The following is a 16,495-nucleotide window of genomic DNA, read 5'->3' on the forward strand; positions in this document are numbered from 1 at the left end:
GTTGCTGTACAAAACAGTTCTCAATGGCCCTGCTCCATGTGTCCCTTCCCCCAGATCACACTTGTGGGGGAGGGGGGAGGACATCCTAATATTTCCCAGACACCTTGAGTTCCGGACCCCATTCCAAATCCATCTGGGCCCCCCCCCCCACCCTGGCCCCTTGGCTGCACCCTGTTACAGGTAAAGAAACTTTCCTCCAGTCTCAAGGTTCTTTCAGCTCATCTAATAATCAAACAGACATGAGAAAAATAACCAAATCGAATACATACGTATACATGGAACCCCACATACATGAGACAGTCAGAGACCCCATATGCATGAGGGGCTCAGAATAAAAAGGGGCCCTGAGGTACAGAAGACATTCTAAGACAGGGATAAGGTAAGGTGCCTTGGGGGCTTCAAAGGATCATTGCAGGATAAGAATAGATGTTTAGTAAGTAGAAAGAAGTGTGCTCTGCCTTCTAGATAGGTAAAAGAATCTTTGCTGATAATATTCCATTAGGGTAGGCCCTAGTTCAAGTTCTTCTAAGTAAAGAGAGGGGCACAAGTTTCTGCTGAGCTTTCACTAACGCTGCCTTTAGCTCAAAACAACCCACATCCTACAGAGGCACATCTTGGGGTGCATAGCTTTTAACCCCCACACCATCATGCATTAGGGCAATCTTCAGCACTTCCACCAGTTGCCTCTGGCACGCCCCCAACTGGGGACCTGACCAGCAACCCAGGCATGTGCCCTGACTGGGAATCTAATCAGTGACCTTTGGGTTCACAGGTCGGCACTCAATCTACTGAACCACACCAGCCAGGGCTGTATGCAATACTTTTATACAGTTTTGGTATTTGTTCATAACCAAATTTTCTTTAATAATCGTGTACACAATGTGAAACCAGAAAAGCTGGGGTTTGTGCTGATGTCACCTACCAGACCCAATAAGCAGAGAGAGGGATTGAATCTTTATGGGCACTTTATTCAGAAGGCTGGAAATCTGAGGAGACTGCGGGTTTGTACCCTAACAGGCTGTCTTAAATTCCATTTTAAACCAACCCTTTTTATAAGGAGAAAAGTGCAGGTAAGGAGTTTGGAATTCAGGGAGAAGTTAACCAGATAAAAGCTGCAGCATTCTTTCATCTGTGTCAAGGTGGGTCCTACCTTCAGTTCATGAAACAATAACTTTTTACATATATTGATTACTAAACTTATTAGCTATTACCCGAAACTAACATTTTTCCAACATTTGAGACCCCCTTAACTTACATTGGTCATCACACAGTAGTGGGGGATTAAAGATCTCTCCAGTTGATATTTATGTAAAGGCTACATTTAATTTTTTATCTACTGGGTATTTGAAATTAATTTTAATCAAACAACTGGCATATGAAAAAACTATAACAATTTTTTTCTTTTTATTCACGGGCTTTAACAATAGCACAATTATTTGGGAGGCATAGCTTTAATCATAAAGGGAATGAAAAGTGTCTTTATCAGTACTTCAGCTCTATCACCCACCATGTCCATGGAAACCAAAAGTCCCTTCGAAACCATAAGAGACTGCTCAATACGAGGTCATGTATTTCATCAATACAAACGTGCACCAGTTGCATTTAAACCAAGACTTTATTTAGAGGATAGGGTCAAAAGTATTCATAAATAACTACTGAAGACTTCCCTTCTACCTCCTCCAGCTAATAGGAACCTTTTGTTTTCTGATTGGGATGGTAATAGGAAGAGCCAGAGGAAAAACTAGGTCGGTCAACATATTTTGAATGTCAAAATGGTGTTTGACACACAGGAAGACCTACCTTTATTTGCTTCATTTATTTTAACAATAAAAACAAGCAAACAAACAAACCAGGATTGATTATAAGGAAAAACTGGACAGAGAATAAGGATTGATTATCAGGACTAACTAGACAGAAAGTTGCTTCAAGAATTAAAACTTCAAGACTGCTGATCTAGGATCTCTTATACATTCATAAAAATATTGCCTTAAAAAAACCAAGGCTGTTTTATAATCCACTTGAATGACATCAGATGATCAAATACTGTAAAAACTTTTCCAAGTTTTTTTTTCCTAAAAATCATCTAAATATTGTACAACAGGCTAGTAACCAAGACAAGTGGAAGAGGGAAACTGAGACAGATAAAGGCCAAGTAATTTAAAGGCCATCTAGTAAATCCCTAAATCCTATCTTCTGTAACCAAGGACCCTTAAGAGTAAATGGTTTATGCTTCTCCCCAACCAGAGGGTAAATATGTTAAATCACCCTACTATGGGTGGTAGATAGCAGAAACCCAATTAGTGCTATTTGCCAACCACACCCAAGGCCAGATGAAGTTAAGGGAATAAATCTCATTTGGTACATCAGCATAAAGCTGATGAATATTCTACTGAGATCCTCCCCAAGACCTCCCATAAACACTCAGCCTTTAAAACCCTCCAAAGGAAGGTCCCAGAGGCACACTCTCCCTCCCAGGAGCACACTGTGCCTTTCCTTTGCCCTTTGCCCCTCTTCTTTCCCCCACAGGCCTGCATCTCCTAAACTCTAAAGGACCCCCATGAGGCTTGCAACCAGGGAGCAGTGGGCAGCCACTGCTCATTCCAGGTAAACCCCCTGATCCTGTCCCCAAGGTCCCCTTTTCTCTGACTTTTCAGTGAGCCAAAGCAGCCCAACCTAGGCTTATTTCCCCACCTAGTCCCTCACCTGTTGCTTCTTCAATCCTAGGCCCTTCCTTGTTTCTCTGTCCCCAGCTTTGATAAACATCCTCTAAAAGCACTTGAACTCTCGTTGGGAAATCTTTCCTGCATGAAGTCAAGAACCCACACACTACCGGCAGCCTTGGCAGAACCACTCAGGGCCAGGTCCCCTTTGCGGTAACAACATGATCAGAGAATTGTGACAACTACCATAAGTAAAAGGGAAGCTGTACTGTCTTTGCTTAAAGCTTGCACCATCACACTGATACAACACAAATGGTGCAATCCAATGTCAATAACATAACATTCTAAGTTAACATTTCACCTTTTGCTCTTTTTTTCCCCCTGGTGTACTTGAAGGTACTAGAAAACTTATCTTTAGGTAGTGTTTGAAATTGAAAATTAGGTTTTCCAAACAGTTGTTTTACTAGATTGAACTGATTTAACTTCAAACAACAAATGGTGGAGACATTAAAGAAAAAAAAACCAGTTCTGTGCACTTGGAAACTACATGAACACATCAGTATTGATTATACCAGGGTCAAGCATTCAGACAATTATATAGCATATTTGATATAAGCAAAAATACTTTATAAATATAATCTTTTCATTTTAAGATTCCACCCTGTTAAAAATGAATCAGGACGTGTCCTGGTAATCACCACACCAACAAGTATTTTGTTAGTTATAAGCTGAATTTTGTAACAAAAATATGTAATTAAATTATATATTAATATAAAGAGGCAAAGAACTAAATAAGATTATTCTTATTTTGATTTACTTATTCAGAAGCCATTCAACTCAAACATATCATTTTTCTATAGATTTATACTACTTTCCCTCTACAGAACTAGTGCACTAAAATAAAGTGATTCTGCACAATCAGCCATAATATATACAAAGATTCCCAATACCTCCAGTTATCTTCGAAAAACTTAAAACAATACTCATTACAATACCTAGCTGCTTCTAGTAGTGATTAAGATTTTAGTTCTGTTCCTTGAATTATATTCCGAATCTTCTCAGCATCATTTTGTACAACTTGGTTGGATGGATCAATCTTCAGTGCAGCTTCATAATCCTGTAGGCCTATATTTATACAACAATAATGATCAATAAAAATATTTCATAAATACTTACTTATATTATCTATACAACACTTTTTAAAAATAAAAATAACAACTAAGAACATGTTCAGGACCCGTACCAGGTTTTAAATCAGAGGCCCAGCTATCACACACAGGGTAGTATCTCTAATAGACTATAGATATTTTTCAGTGATTTCAGGAATAAATATAATGAGTTTCATTCAGGATTCAGTAAGAAGCAGTTATTTTAAATTCAAGAACAAATAAACTAAGAGCTTTAACTCATTAAAGCATGAACAGAATCAATAAAAACTCATATAATGATATAACCCATAACCTACAGTTTGTGGGTTTTTTCTGCAGTTATCATAGCTACAGAATTTCTTTAGGAAAATTGGTGAAGAAGGAAAGCATTGTGGAGGGCTTGGTAAAAACACATGAACTGAGGCCATGACTGGTGTGGCTCAGCTGGGGCAGCATCATCCAGGCAAAGCAAAAACTCGCTGATGATTCCTGGCCAGGGCTGCCCACCACCCCAAACTTGGGTGGTGGGAAAGGTAACCGATCTATATTTCTATCCCTCTCTTTCATCTTCCTTTCCGTTATCTCCAAAAATGAATAAATAAAGGGTTTAAAATATTAAAATATATATGTACATATGTGTGTGTGTGTGTGTGTGTGTGTGTGTGTGTGTGTAAACTGAATCTAAATCTTTACCAATAAGGCAATGGGAAGAATTTCTTTGGAAGAAGGGAAACAAGCTCTTTTATTATTTAAAGATTTTTTTAAAGATTTTATTTGTTTATTTTTAGAGAGGGAAGGGTGGGAGAGAGAGAAACATCAATGTGCAGTTGCTGAGGGGTCCTGGCCTGCCAACCCAGGCATGTACCCTGACTGGGAATCGAACCTACAACACTTTGGTTCGCAGCCCGTGCTTAATCCACTGAGCTACGCCAGCCAGGGCTTAAAGATTTTTTATTTATTTATTTTATTTTGGAAAGAAGAGAAGGGAGGGAGAAAGAGAGGAAGAGAAGCATCAATGTGTGGTTGCCTCTCACGTGCCCCCTATTGGGGACCTAGCCCACCAATGCAGGCATATGCCCTGATTGGGAATCAAACCAGCCACTCTTTGGTTCACAAGCTGGTGCTCAATTCCACTGAGTTCTTAAGTGCTATTGATTTGCCATGCCACTTCAGAGAAATCACTTATCTTCTCCAACCCTTCATTTTCTCATCTTTAGCTCAAAAAAGTCTAATGCTATTATAATTTGTAAAGATAGTATTACAATGTTTCATTCCTATCTTGGTATTTTTATCTACATGAAGCTAGATTAAGGCACTAAAAAAAAATGGGACATATATACCTAATTTCAATGTTTTGGTTAGGAAAATCTTCTAAAAATGCAGAAACAAGTTTGAAAAATGAAGACATAATAAAACTTTTAAAGACTAGAGCCCATTAGGCCTTGAATGCAGGGAAGCTAAATAGGCATCCGGGAGAGAGGTATGGGAGACGGACAATTGAAGATAAAACTCTGGCTACTACAATATTTTGCCCTGGGGGCAAGCATGAGTAGCTAATCATAAATACTGCCTGAATACATTAGAAATATAAAACAATAACAGTTAAATAAGTGCTATGGCTTCTGTACACATGGGGCTTGGTTATAAACCTTGGTACAGTGTTACAAATATAAGCAATGATCACACATTGTGCTAGATTTCTGAGCGTGTGTGTGTATGTCCAAAGAATATCACTTAACAATTTCTATTACACTTAGAGAGTCATTTATATCCTTTATCACACATCTTTATGTGGAAAAGTTAATACCACAGCACTTTCCAAGATTACATCTTGTTCTAACTCCCTTCTATAATAATTAATTTTTAAACTATTTCAAAATCATTTTTGTCAGATAAATTACAAAGAATAAATTAAGTGCTAAAAATATAAAATAATGGAGTCCTAAAAAGTAAGCTCTTAAATAATCCCAATGATATTTTTTTCCGAGTATAATTTGGAACTCAAACATTTCTATCATTTTCTTACCTTCTATATACATTCTAGTTGACAGAATGCTGTTCCACGTCGCACATGTGCCTTCATTCTTGCACTAGCATTGTCTGCAACAGGTGGTGTCAATAATTCTAGTGCCTTACAAAAAAAAAAACAGTAGGGGAAAGATACAACATTCTGATTTAAACTCGAACAAAAACATGGTAAAAGCCTTAACTTTAAAACAAGCCTCAAATGGTGATGGAAAAATAAATAAAAAGTAAAGTTAAGAAAGAAAATAAGCATCAAACCCTCACCCACCCAAAATTTGGCTTAGCTAGCACACGAATTTAAATACATATATTTATATTAAAAAAAGTAAGGAATTATTCAATCGTTCATACCCTTCTCCCCCAAAGTTATGATTTATCCTTTGAAACCTCTAAAGATTTACCCTTACTAGCAAGAATGATTAAATAGAATTTGTGGTTTTTATATTCACATTAGATGATTCAGTTTATTAATCTATTCAATAAATATGTTTATAACAAAATTGTACTAGCAAAAGGAAAACTACATAAAAAATTATCTCTTGTTTAATAGCTAAATAAGATCAAAGTATGAGGACTTAGTTGTTTCCTCTACATCTTTTATCTCAAGGAGTCACATAAAAGATTTAGCATGTGATTTTCCCTTAAAACAAGTTACTTTGATATGAAAAAAAGAAAACACTAGCAGTTTAAAATAATGACATGATATTTGTAATGAAAATTAGGATATACTAAGTTATTCTGAGAATGGAAAAAAATTATTGAGATAGCCTTTTCCTGTGTGGGTGGTAGTGATATCAAGTGTTCTTCCTTCTACTTTGCATTATGTGTGCAAAATTTTAATAAGGAAAAAGGTGAGCACAAACTGGCAACAATTTACTCATTTCCATGTGAATTACAACTGATATACCAAGGCAATATAGTAGCAATTGATAGAAAACTTTCTAACTTCCAATCTCAAGAAACACCAGTTTCCTTGTCCATGAAAAAAAAAATCTTTCATTTCAGAAAAAAAGATATAATAAGCAAGATGATTCCTAAAATCTTTTATTATTTAAATAATCTTCAATTATTTATTAACATATAAAGGTAAGGGCATCATTTAAACCAATAAATAGGAGGATAACAATTTTAAAGTACCATATATAAATAAATGGATATATATACCTTAGAAGAATCTTCAATGGCCTTGTGTAAGTTTTTTAGTTTTAGATGGCAAGCAGCCCGATTCAGATACAATAGTGGAATCTTATTATTCAGTCTTATGGCTAAGTTGTATGCATTAATAGCTGCCAAATAGTTTTCTGTTGCAAACAATTTGCTAATGAGACAAAAACAGAAAAAATATATAACATTGAAACAGAAACACAGAAATAATATCTAAGGATATTTTCTATTCCCTGTACACTGGGGTTGTAGGCTAGCACTGACTCCACATACATCAGCATGTAATCCACATGAACTTGCCCTACCTCCGAGGGAGACATCAGTAGTTTAAGCCAGTAGACATATTTCATTCTCCTTGCTACATTTTTTTTAAAGATTTTATTATGTTTTAGAGAGAAGGGAGGGAGGGAGAAAGAGAAAGGGAAAGAAACATCCATCAGTTGCCTCTTGCAGGCCTGCAACTGGGGACCTGGCTGGTAACTCAGGCATGTGCTCTGACTAGGAACTGAATCAGTGACCTTTCATTTCGCAGGCCAGTGCTCAATTCCACTGAGCAACACCATCCCAGGTTTTGCTAGGATGATTGACTCAGGGATAGGCTTATGACCAAAATTGCATTAAGAATGCACAGTTAGAGAATGAAAAATTGGAAAAACTCCCCCTGCTGGATATAAGTGAAGAAAGCACACAGCCTAAATTGTTTAACTCCATGGGAGGAGCAAATACTAGAATAAAGCTGATACCATGGAATTATGAAAAGAATAAAAAGGTGGAAGGAAACAGTCCTTGGTGATACAAGTTTTGCTGGATCAAGCTTTACCTAAAATACAATACAGCTTTAGCTTTTTAGTTATATTGGCCAATAAATTCCGTTTAACATAAATCCAGTTTAAATTGGCTTTTCTTGGTTACTGGCAAACAAAAGCATCCTAATATATATACTCTTTCAGCTCAAATCTTCCAAAATTCTCTTAAAATAAACATGTACATAATTGAAGAATTTATTTAAAATGTTTCTTTTTAGTTTTTCAGGTACAATTCCCAGAATTTTGAAAAATGTATAAACATAGCCCTGGCTGGCGTAGCTCAGTGGATTGAGTGTGGGCTGCAAACCAAAGTGTCGCAGGTTCGATTCCCAGTCAGGGTACATGCCCGGGTTGCAGGCCATGACCCCCAGCAACCACACATTAACGTTTCTCTCTCTCTTTCTCCCTCCCTTCCCTCTCTAAAATAAATAAATAAAATATTTTTTTAAAAAAGAAAAATGTATAAACATAAGGAAAATGGAAAAATACTTTGCCAAGTATAGAAGTGCTGTTGGGAACCACCCTGCCTGGTATCAGAAGCTGTAACCCCCACCAAGGCTAAGGCTGAGGGAACGACCTTGGACTGTAAGCCAGCAAGAAGACAAAAGCTTATCTCCCTGGCAGGAGTGCCACTTCTGCTCCTTCTACTTCACCCTGACTGGCCCCCAAATGCTGGGTCGGTTAGCCAATGATGGGTAGGGTTCCCCAAGGGGGCAACGACCTAAGACAGGCACGATCATGTGAGAGGCCCCCAAGGAAGGACTTTGGGGGCTACAGCAAAAGGGGGTGATGGACCCTCACCCCTCGCTTTGACATAGCCTGAGTCCTCACTGTCTGCAAGAAAATCTCCTAGTCTCTTGGCTGCCTTAGTTCCCTTGCTCCACCTAAGCCTGAAACATTGACAGGGTGGTGCCACCCTATGCTGGAAAGGGAGGGTTCCCCTGGTGATCAGGCCTAAGAAAGAATATGTAAAGTCCTGTGAAACCTGCTTTGTTTAGAATGCTCTCAATTGAATGATAAGAGTCCAAGGATGAAGTAAGTTTGTTCCTTAAAGTTTTTTATAGCTCTTTAGCTATCTGACCCTGACTCAAAATAGGTCCTCAGAGTTCCTTGTTATTTGATCCTTACTTCCCAACAATGAGTAATGAGCTTTATCTGAATTCCTGTGTAAATGAACCCAATAAAAGCCGTTGAGGAAAAGGCTCTTGGTCCTTCTCCTGTGAGAGATCAGCCACCTTTCCTCCCCAAGCAGATCATGTCTTAATAGACTTATTCTCATCCGTGGCGGCTGGGAGTGGGGGGTGGGGATCATGCAGGCGGAGCACCCCCCACAAAGTGCCATATAAAACTTTGTATTCATTGCCAGTCAATTGTGCATACTTTACAGTTCTAAAATATTACATATGATGACATCAAAAGCAGACCCACAAAAGCAACCAGTAAATCCTGAGTAAAAGATAAAATGATACCACTGTGACATGTAACCTAAGTCTGACTCAAGTTTAAATTAACCTTCACAAACTAAGAAAGCTAAATCTGTGACAACAATTTCCATATCTGAAATGCTTCTGATCAGCCTAGGATGGTAGTGACCACAGGTAACAGAACCCCATTTCAAATTGGCTTAAGTCAGTAAGGAAATAAATTATCTTACATTTAAAACACAGGTGGCAAACACAAGGCCTGGGGGCCAAATCTAGCCCTCCACCTTGTTTTATCTGGCCCAGCACCTTGTTTCCACCCAGCGGCAGCATGGGACCTCTTTGCCCGTAGTTAAGGAGTAGTTACATTTATACAATCCTAAAGTTACATTCAGCCATTTGAAGGCAACCACAGGCTGATGTGGCTGCCCGTGAAAATGAGTTTGACACCCCTGATTTAAAAAGTCCAGAGGGAAAGTACATGCCCAATACAACCAGCACATCAAAGATGTTATCAAAAACCCAGGTTCCATCCATTTCTCCATTCTATTGTACTGAGCTGCATCCTAGGGCTGGTTTTCCTCATGGGTGCAAAATGGCTGCATAGTACAAGGTGCCACATTCAGGCACAATAATCATTAGAAGAAAATAAGACAGTATATTCTGAATATGATCCTTATGAGCAAGAAATCCTTTCCCAGAAATCTCTTGTTCACCTCCTTTCCCATCTTACTGACCAAAAGTATCTACCCTTAAAAAAAGATTTCCTCTTAAAAAGCCACCAGTCTCTCTTTCCCTGAATTGCGCTCTCCCTTATCTATATTGCTCCACTTTTCCTCCTCAATACTATAGATTGCTATTTTGGAACATTTTTAAAAATTCAACCATATGACCATCTTTCCATGTTAATAAATATAGGGATACATTATCTTTTGCTGTTGAGTTGTAGAAGTTCTTTATATATATGCATAGTCTAGATATATTATTTACCAGATATATGATTTGCAAATATTTTCTCTATTCTATGGGTTTTTCTTTTCACTGTTGATAGTGTTCCTTTTTAAAAAGATTTTATTTATTTATTTATTTTTAGATATAGGGGATGAGAGGGAGAGCTAAAAGGAGAGAAACATTGATGTAAGAAGGAAACATCAATCAGTTACCTCTCAGACATGCCCCATCGGGGGACTGAACCACAATCCAGGCATGTGCCCTGAACAAGGGACTGAACTGGCGACCTTTACTTTGTGGGACAAACGCCCAACCAACTGAGTTATACCAGTCAGGGCAATAGTGTTTTTTTTTAATATATTTTATTGATTATGCTATTACAGTTGTCCCATTTCCCCCCTTCACTCCCCCTCCACCCTGTACACCCTCTCCCACCCATATCCCCCCCTTTAGTCATGTCTATGTGTCATACTTATAAGTTCTTCAGCTTCTACATTTCTCATACTATTCTTACCCTCTCCCTGTCTATTTCCTACCTACAATCTATGCTACTTATTCTCTGTACCTTTCCCCCATCTCTCCTCCTCCCACTCCCCTGTTGCTAACCCTCCATGTGATCTCCATTTCTGTGGTTCTGTTCCTGTTCTAGTTGTTTGCTTAGCTTCTTTTGGTTTTCTTTGTGGTTGTTAATAATTGTGAGTGGTTGTTAATAATTGTGAGTTTGCTGTCCTTTTATTATACATGTTTTTTCTTTATCTTCTTTTCTTAGATAAGTCCCTTTAACATTTCATAAAATAAGGGCTTGGTGATGATGAACTCCTTTAACTTGACCTTATCTGAGAAGCACTTTATCTGCCCTTCCATTCTAAATGAGGGCTTTGCTGGATAGAGCAATCTGGGATGTAGGTCCTTGTCTTTCATGACTTGGAATATTTCTTTCCAGCCCCTTCTTGCCTGTAAGGTCTCTTGAGAAATCAGCTGACAGTCTGATGGGAACTCCTTTGTAGATTACTGCCCCCTTATCTCTTGCTGCTTCTAGGATTCTCTCCTTCATTTTTACCTTGGCTAGTGTAATTATGATGTGCCTTGGTGTGTTTCTTCTTAGGTCCAACTTCTTTGGGGCTCTCTGAGCTTCCTGGATTTCCTGGAAGTCTACTCCTTTGCCAGAATGGGGAAGTTCTCCCTTATTATTTGTTCAAATACATGCTCAATCTGTTGCTTTTCCTCTTCCCTTTCTGGTACCCCTATAATTTGGATGTTGGAACGCTTAAAGATGTCCTGGAGGTTCCTAAGCTTCTCCTCATTTTTTTTGAATTCTTATTTCTTCATGCTTTCCTGCTTGGTTGTTTCTTGCTTCCTTCTGGTCCACTCTATTGTTTTGAGTCCCAGTTTCCTTCCCTTCACTATTGGTTCCCTGTGCATTTTCCTTCATTTCCTTTATGGTAACCTGCATTTTTTCATGTAATTTGTGCCCAAAATCAACCAATTCTATGAGCTTCCTGATCACCAGTGTTTTGAACTGCGCATCTGATAGATTGGCTATTTCTTGGTCGCTCAAAAGGATGAGTCCTGGGGGACTGATCTGTTGGTCTGTTGAGACATATCTCTCTCTCTTTCCTTTTTTTTTTTGTTTTTGTTTTTGTTTTGGTCTGGTCACTCTTGTTACGGTGAGGGGTGGAGCCTTAGGTGTTCACCTGGGCTGGGCACCCCAGTCACTAGATTGTGATGTTGTATGTGGGGGCGGGGGCGGGGGCATGAGGGAACAATGGCGGTAGCTCCGTTCTCCTTGGGCCCTCAGTCCCTTCCCTGGGATCCTTGGTTGCGCGCTCTGCCCTGGTCCACAACGCCACCTCACTGGGTCCACCAGCTGCTGCTTGTGTACTCAGGGTCTACGCTGCGATCTTGTGCGTCCCGGAAGGCTTACGCGCTCCTGGTTGCCTCACACGCCTAGTTCTCCCGATCTCCGCACGCCCCGACCCGTACCCGCTCCTCCTCTCAGCCCCTCCTACTGGTGTGGATGAACGGGTCTACTTTAACTTCTTGGCTGTCCGACTTCCATTCAGATAAATCCTCTGTCAGTTCTTGGTGTTATTCTGGCTTTAAATTGTTGTTGTTCTAATCTTAGTTGTGTGTGGAGGTACAGTGCGTCCACCTAAGCCTCCATCTTGCCGGAAGTCCCCGGCAATAGTGTTCTTGATGTACAAAAGTTCTTAATTTTTTTTGAAGATTTTATTTATTTATTTTTAGAGACGGAGAGGGAGAGAGAAAGAGAGGGAGAGAAACATCAATGTGTGGTTGTCTCCCACGTGCCCCCAACTGGGAAACTGGCCTGCAACCCAGGCATGTGCCCTGACTAGGAATCCAACTGGTGACCCTTTGGTTTGTGGGCCAGCACTCAATCCACTGAGCCACACCAACCAGAGCAAAAGTTCTTAATTTGGTGCACTATAACTTAGCTATTTTTTTTAAATCTCCTGTGCTTTTGGTATCACATCTAAGAAATATCGCCAAATCCAGTATCATGCAGAACCATGTGTTTTCTTCTAAGAATTTTGTAGTTTTAGCTCTTATGTTTAGCTTTTTTAATCTATTTTGAGTTAATTTTGTATATGATGTTAGGTAAGAGTCAAACTTCATTCTTTGGCATGTGGATATCCAGTTTTCCCCATCACCATTTGTTGAAAAGGCTGTCCTTTCTCCACTGAATAATGTTAGCACCCTTTTCAAAAATCATTTGACCATATAGTATGTGAGGGTTATTTCTGGACTATCTATTCCATTGATCTATATATCTGTACAAACCTTATAGTAATATATTCATTTGAAGAACAGTTCCACTTTCATCTTTAATACAAGTTTACAATTTTATAATACAACAGTTTTTTCAGAATAATTCTCCCAGGTTCAAATGCAAGAGCTACAATGAACAGCATTTTTAAAATATCACTGTAGGATGCATAATAGCAAGAATTATGAAGTTTTACAATTTTTAATGTTTACATATATATTAAAATATAAATCCATATGAACATTATATTCACTAAAATTCAATACCACTACAAACAACCAAAAACAGTCTGAACTCAGAAATAACCAAATTTTAAAAGAAAATGGAAAAAAATTAAATCTCTAAGAAGCAGTAAGCATTGAACATCAAATTTAAACAGAGAAGCTAATAACTATTAACTCTACCCAGAAGCCCCAAATAAGGGAATGCTAGTGAAAAGAGTTATGCAAAAGTCCTCATTCATTAAACATATATCTAGTGCTTATTGTACTCAAGAGACAAAGACAATTGCAAACTCCTCTCATTTTTAGGATGACTGATTGGTTTGCCTTTGTAAAGAAAGAAACATTCTGCCCTGGCTGGCGTAGCTCAGTGGATTGAGCGCGGGCTGGGAACTAAAGTGTCCCAGGTTCGATTCCCAGCCAGAGTACATTCCTGGGTTGCAGGCCATAACCCCCAGCAACCACACATTGATGTTTCTCTCTCTCTCTCTCCCTCTCTCTCTCTCTCTCTCTCTCCCCCCTTCCCTTCCCTCCCTAATAAATAAATAAGTAAATAAAATCTTAAAAAAAAAGAATATTAAAAAAAAGAAATTAAGAAACATTCTAACTGGCAATGGCCAAAGGGGTCAAACATTTTGTACAAGAGTTGAGTGTGGGAAAAGCAACAAGAGGCAGGAATGATAAGAAAGAAGTGAAGTGGAAAGAAAGAAAAATCCAAAGCAGCTGGGCTTAGAAAACTGGGACGGGGGCAGGGAGCAACACATTCTTCAAGAAGACAGAACAGCTCTGCTTTGTGGGCAACAGGGACTGATGCACCCACTGCCCCTCAAAGGACTTTGAAAGTCCTTGTCTCCTTCAGCTCTTGTCTGGGTATAAAATATTCTTGGGTATCTCAAGAGCTTCTAAAGTTGGTACCAGTTTGTCTTAGAGCACCAACCATTACAAATTTAGCACTCAGGATGGAAGGAGGAAAAGGATACTGCATACTAAGTCAGGCCATAATAGATGCACTGCAACAGAATATCAGGAGCTGTAAAATACATACAAACAAGCAACTGAACAAAATTATAATTACTTCAAAGAAGTTATCTTAGAATACAGATCTAAAGTTCCTTAAGTCAGACAGAAGGTAGCAGCATGAGAAACCTATCTTTTCTCCATAAACAGAGTTTTTAAAATGAAGCCAAGCAAGGCAGATTCAGCAGATATGTATTAAAAGTAGGCAGATACAAGGGGCTGTTGGGAGACAGTTCTCCAAGGGTCTCCTGCATTTCTTATGTCAGAGCCATTGACAGGTTTTGTTCAGGACTATCTTTTCAAAGATGTTTGTATACCTGGCTGGTGAAGCTCAGTGGATTGAGTACGGGCTGCGAACCAAAGTGTCGCAGGTTCGATTCCCAATCAGGGCACATGCCTGGGTTGCAGGCCACGGCCCCCAGCAACTGTACATTGATGTTTCTCTCTTTCTTTCTCCCTCCCTTCCCTCTCTCTATAAAAAAAAAAAAAAAAAAAAAGAGAGAGAGAGAGAGAGATGTTTGTATAGCATGCAACCTTGAAAGATAAAGAGTGCCTCCCACAGGACAAAGCAGATTTGTTTGCTGCTCTGTATAATAAAGACAATATCTGCCTGTGAGGCAAAGTTTGTACAGATTTGCTTACAATGTTATAAAAATAATGTTCCTTAAGCTCAGCCTTCTCAGCTATAGTGCAAACCTACTGTGTGTACAGCGTCCACCTGGGCCCACCTGTGAAATGGCCCTGTGGGACTTGAAGGGCAAAGGGAACCAACATGCAGGAAGCTCATGCTGCTTGCTGTGTCTTAAATAACAAAGTCCTTTGTCTCTGACCCATGAGTCTCCTGACATTTCCCAGCGTCCATTAAAGTGTGGTAGCCAATCCATTATAGTTCTTGCCAGGGCATGGACCCAGACCAAATTATTCAAAGGAAATCAATTTGGCAAGTAGAACTGTATGCCATGTTGGGAGAATATAGTAACAGTTGGTCAGCAATCAGCATCAAAAAGCCCAACATGAGCCCTGGCTGGTGTGGCTCAGTGGACTGAGTGCTGGCCTGCGAACCAAAGGGTCACCAGTTCAATTCCCAGTCAGGGCACATACCTGGGTTGCAGGCCAGGTACCCAGTAGGGGGTGTGTGAGAGGCAACCACACATTGATGTTTCTTTCCCTCTCTTTCTCCCTTCCTTTGTCTCTAAAACAAATAAATAAAATCTTAAAAAGAAAATATATCAGCCCCCACCCCCCCAAAAAAAAAACTGAAAAAGAAAAAAGCCCAACATGAGAGAAACTAGACTTTCGGTGGTGAGCACACAAAAGAGTACACAGATGTCAAATTATAATGTCGTCCACCTGAAAATTGTATAATGTTATTAACCAATGTTACCCTATAGATTTAATTTCTTAAAAATCTAACATGAAGTAAAAGGACATCCAGACAGCAAGACAGAATACATCTACAGAAAATTCAGAAATAGCAAGCATCCAGAAATTCAGACCAATTGGTACTAGGTTAGTCTGTCAGCAAATTAACTTGGTCAGCAAGAGGAAAAGCAAAAGCAAAGTGTAGCCTTACTCTTTTTTTTTTTAAATCATCACCTGAGGATATGTTCATTGGCTTGAGAGAGAGAAACATCGATGTGAGAGAAAATATTGATTGGTTGTCTCCTGCATGTGCCCCAACCAGGGATTAAGCCCACAGCCTAGGCATGTGCCCTAACAGGGAATTGAATCCGCAACCTTTTGGTGTATGGGACGATGCTCCAACCAACAGAGCCACCCCACCAGGGCCAGAGCCTCATACTCTCTCTTTTTTTTAATGTACCCATTCTTTTCCCATCACCATTTATCACCCCCCATACCCTCTTCCACCTCCACCCCCCCCCCCCCCCCCCCCCCCCGCCCAGAGCCTCACTCTTAGAAGGACTGGAGTATCAGTCAGGCTACAAAATCTGTACTTGGCTAAGAGAATAAAAAGAAAATTCATACACTAGAATTAGGGCAGGTGATCTTATGTAGCAACAGTAAGTACTACAATGCTGGGTGCTAATTTGCACAATTATATAGACCCTTAATTCCCTCCTATCTAACATCAGAATTTGCTATGGAGGGTGAGGTATGCAGGTGTGATTCCAGTGGACCTAGTGTGGGGAAAGAAGGGACTTAAAATCTGGGGTTAAGACAGGGTTAGTTCAAAAAAACATGCTAAAAATCACACACAGATTGATGTCAGTGGGACAGAACGATGATCTCCATACCTTAGATGATTACAAATGTCTTGAAGGTTAGCAATTAAG

The 16,495-nt window shown here is 39.4% G+C and overlaps 1 protein-coding gene across 1 annotated transcript in view; it reads right to left on the reverse strand.

Annotated features, from left to right (window-relative positions):
- Positions 1–1,395: 1,395 nt before the first annotated feature.
- The window catches only part of DNAAF4 (dynein axonemal assembly factor 4), a 39,584-nt gene continuing 24,484 nt past the window's right edge, over positions 1,396–16,495 (reverse strand). The window contains 4 exon segments of the mRNA XM_028507244.2: positions 1,396–3,785; positions 5,835–5,846; positions 5,849–5,939; positions 6,998–7,151. Coding sequence (XP_028363045.1) covers positions 3,676–3,785; positions 5,835–5,846; positions 5,849–5,939; positions 6,998–7,151 — 367 coding nt within the window. The 3' untranslated portion in view covers positions 1,396–3,675.

This window comes from Phyllostomus discolor, chromosome 1 (genome assembly GCF_004126475.2).
Source record: "Phyllostomus discolor isolate MPI-MPIP mPhyDis1 chromosome 1, mPhyDis1.pri.v3, whole genome shotgun sequence".
In the NCBI taxonomy this organism is placed as follows: domain Eukaryota; kingdom Metazoa; phylum Chordata; class Mammalia; order Chiroptera; family Phyllostomidae; genus Phyllostomus; species Phyllostomus discolor.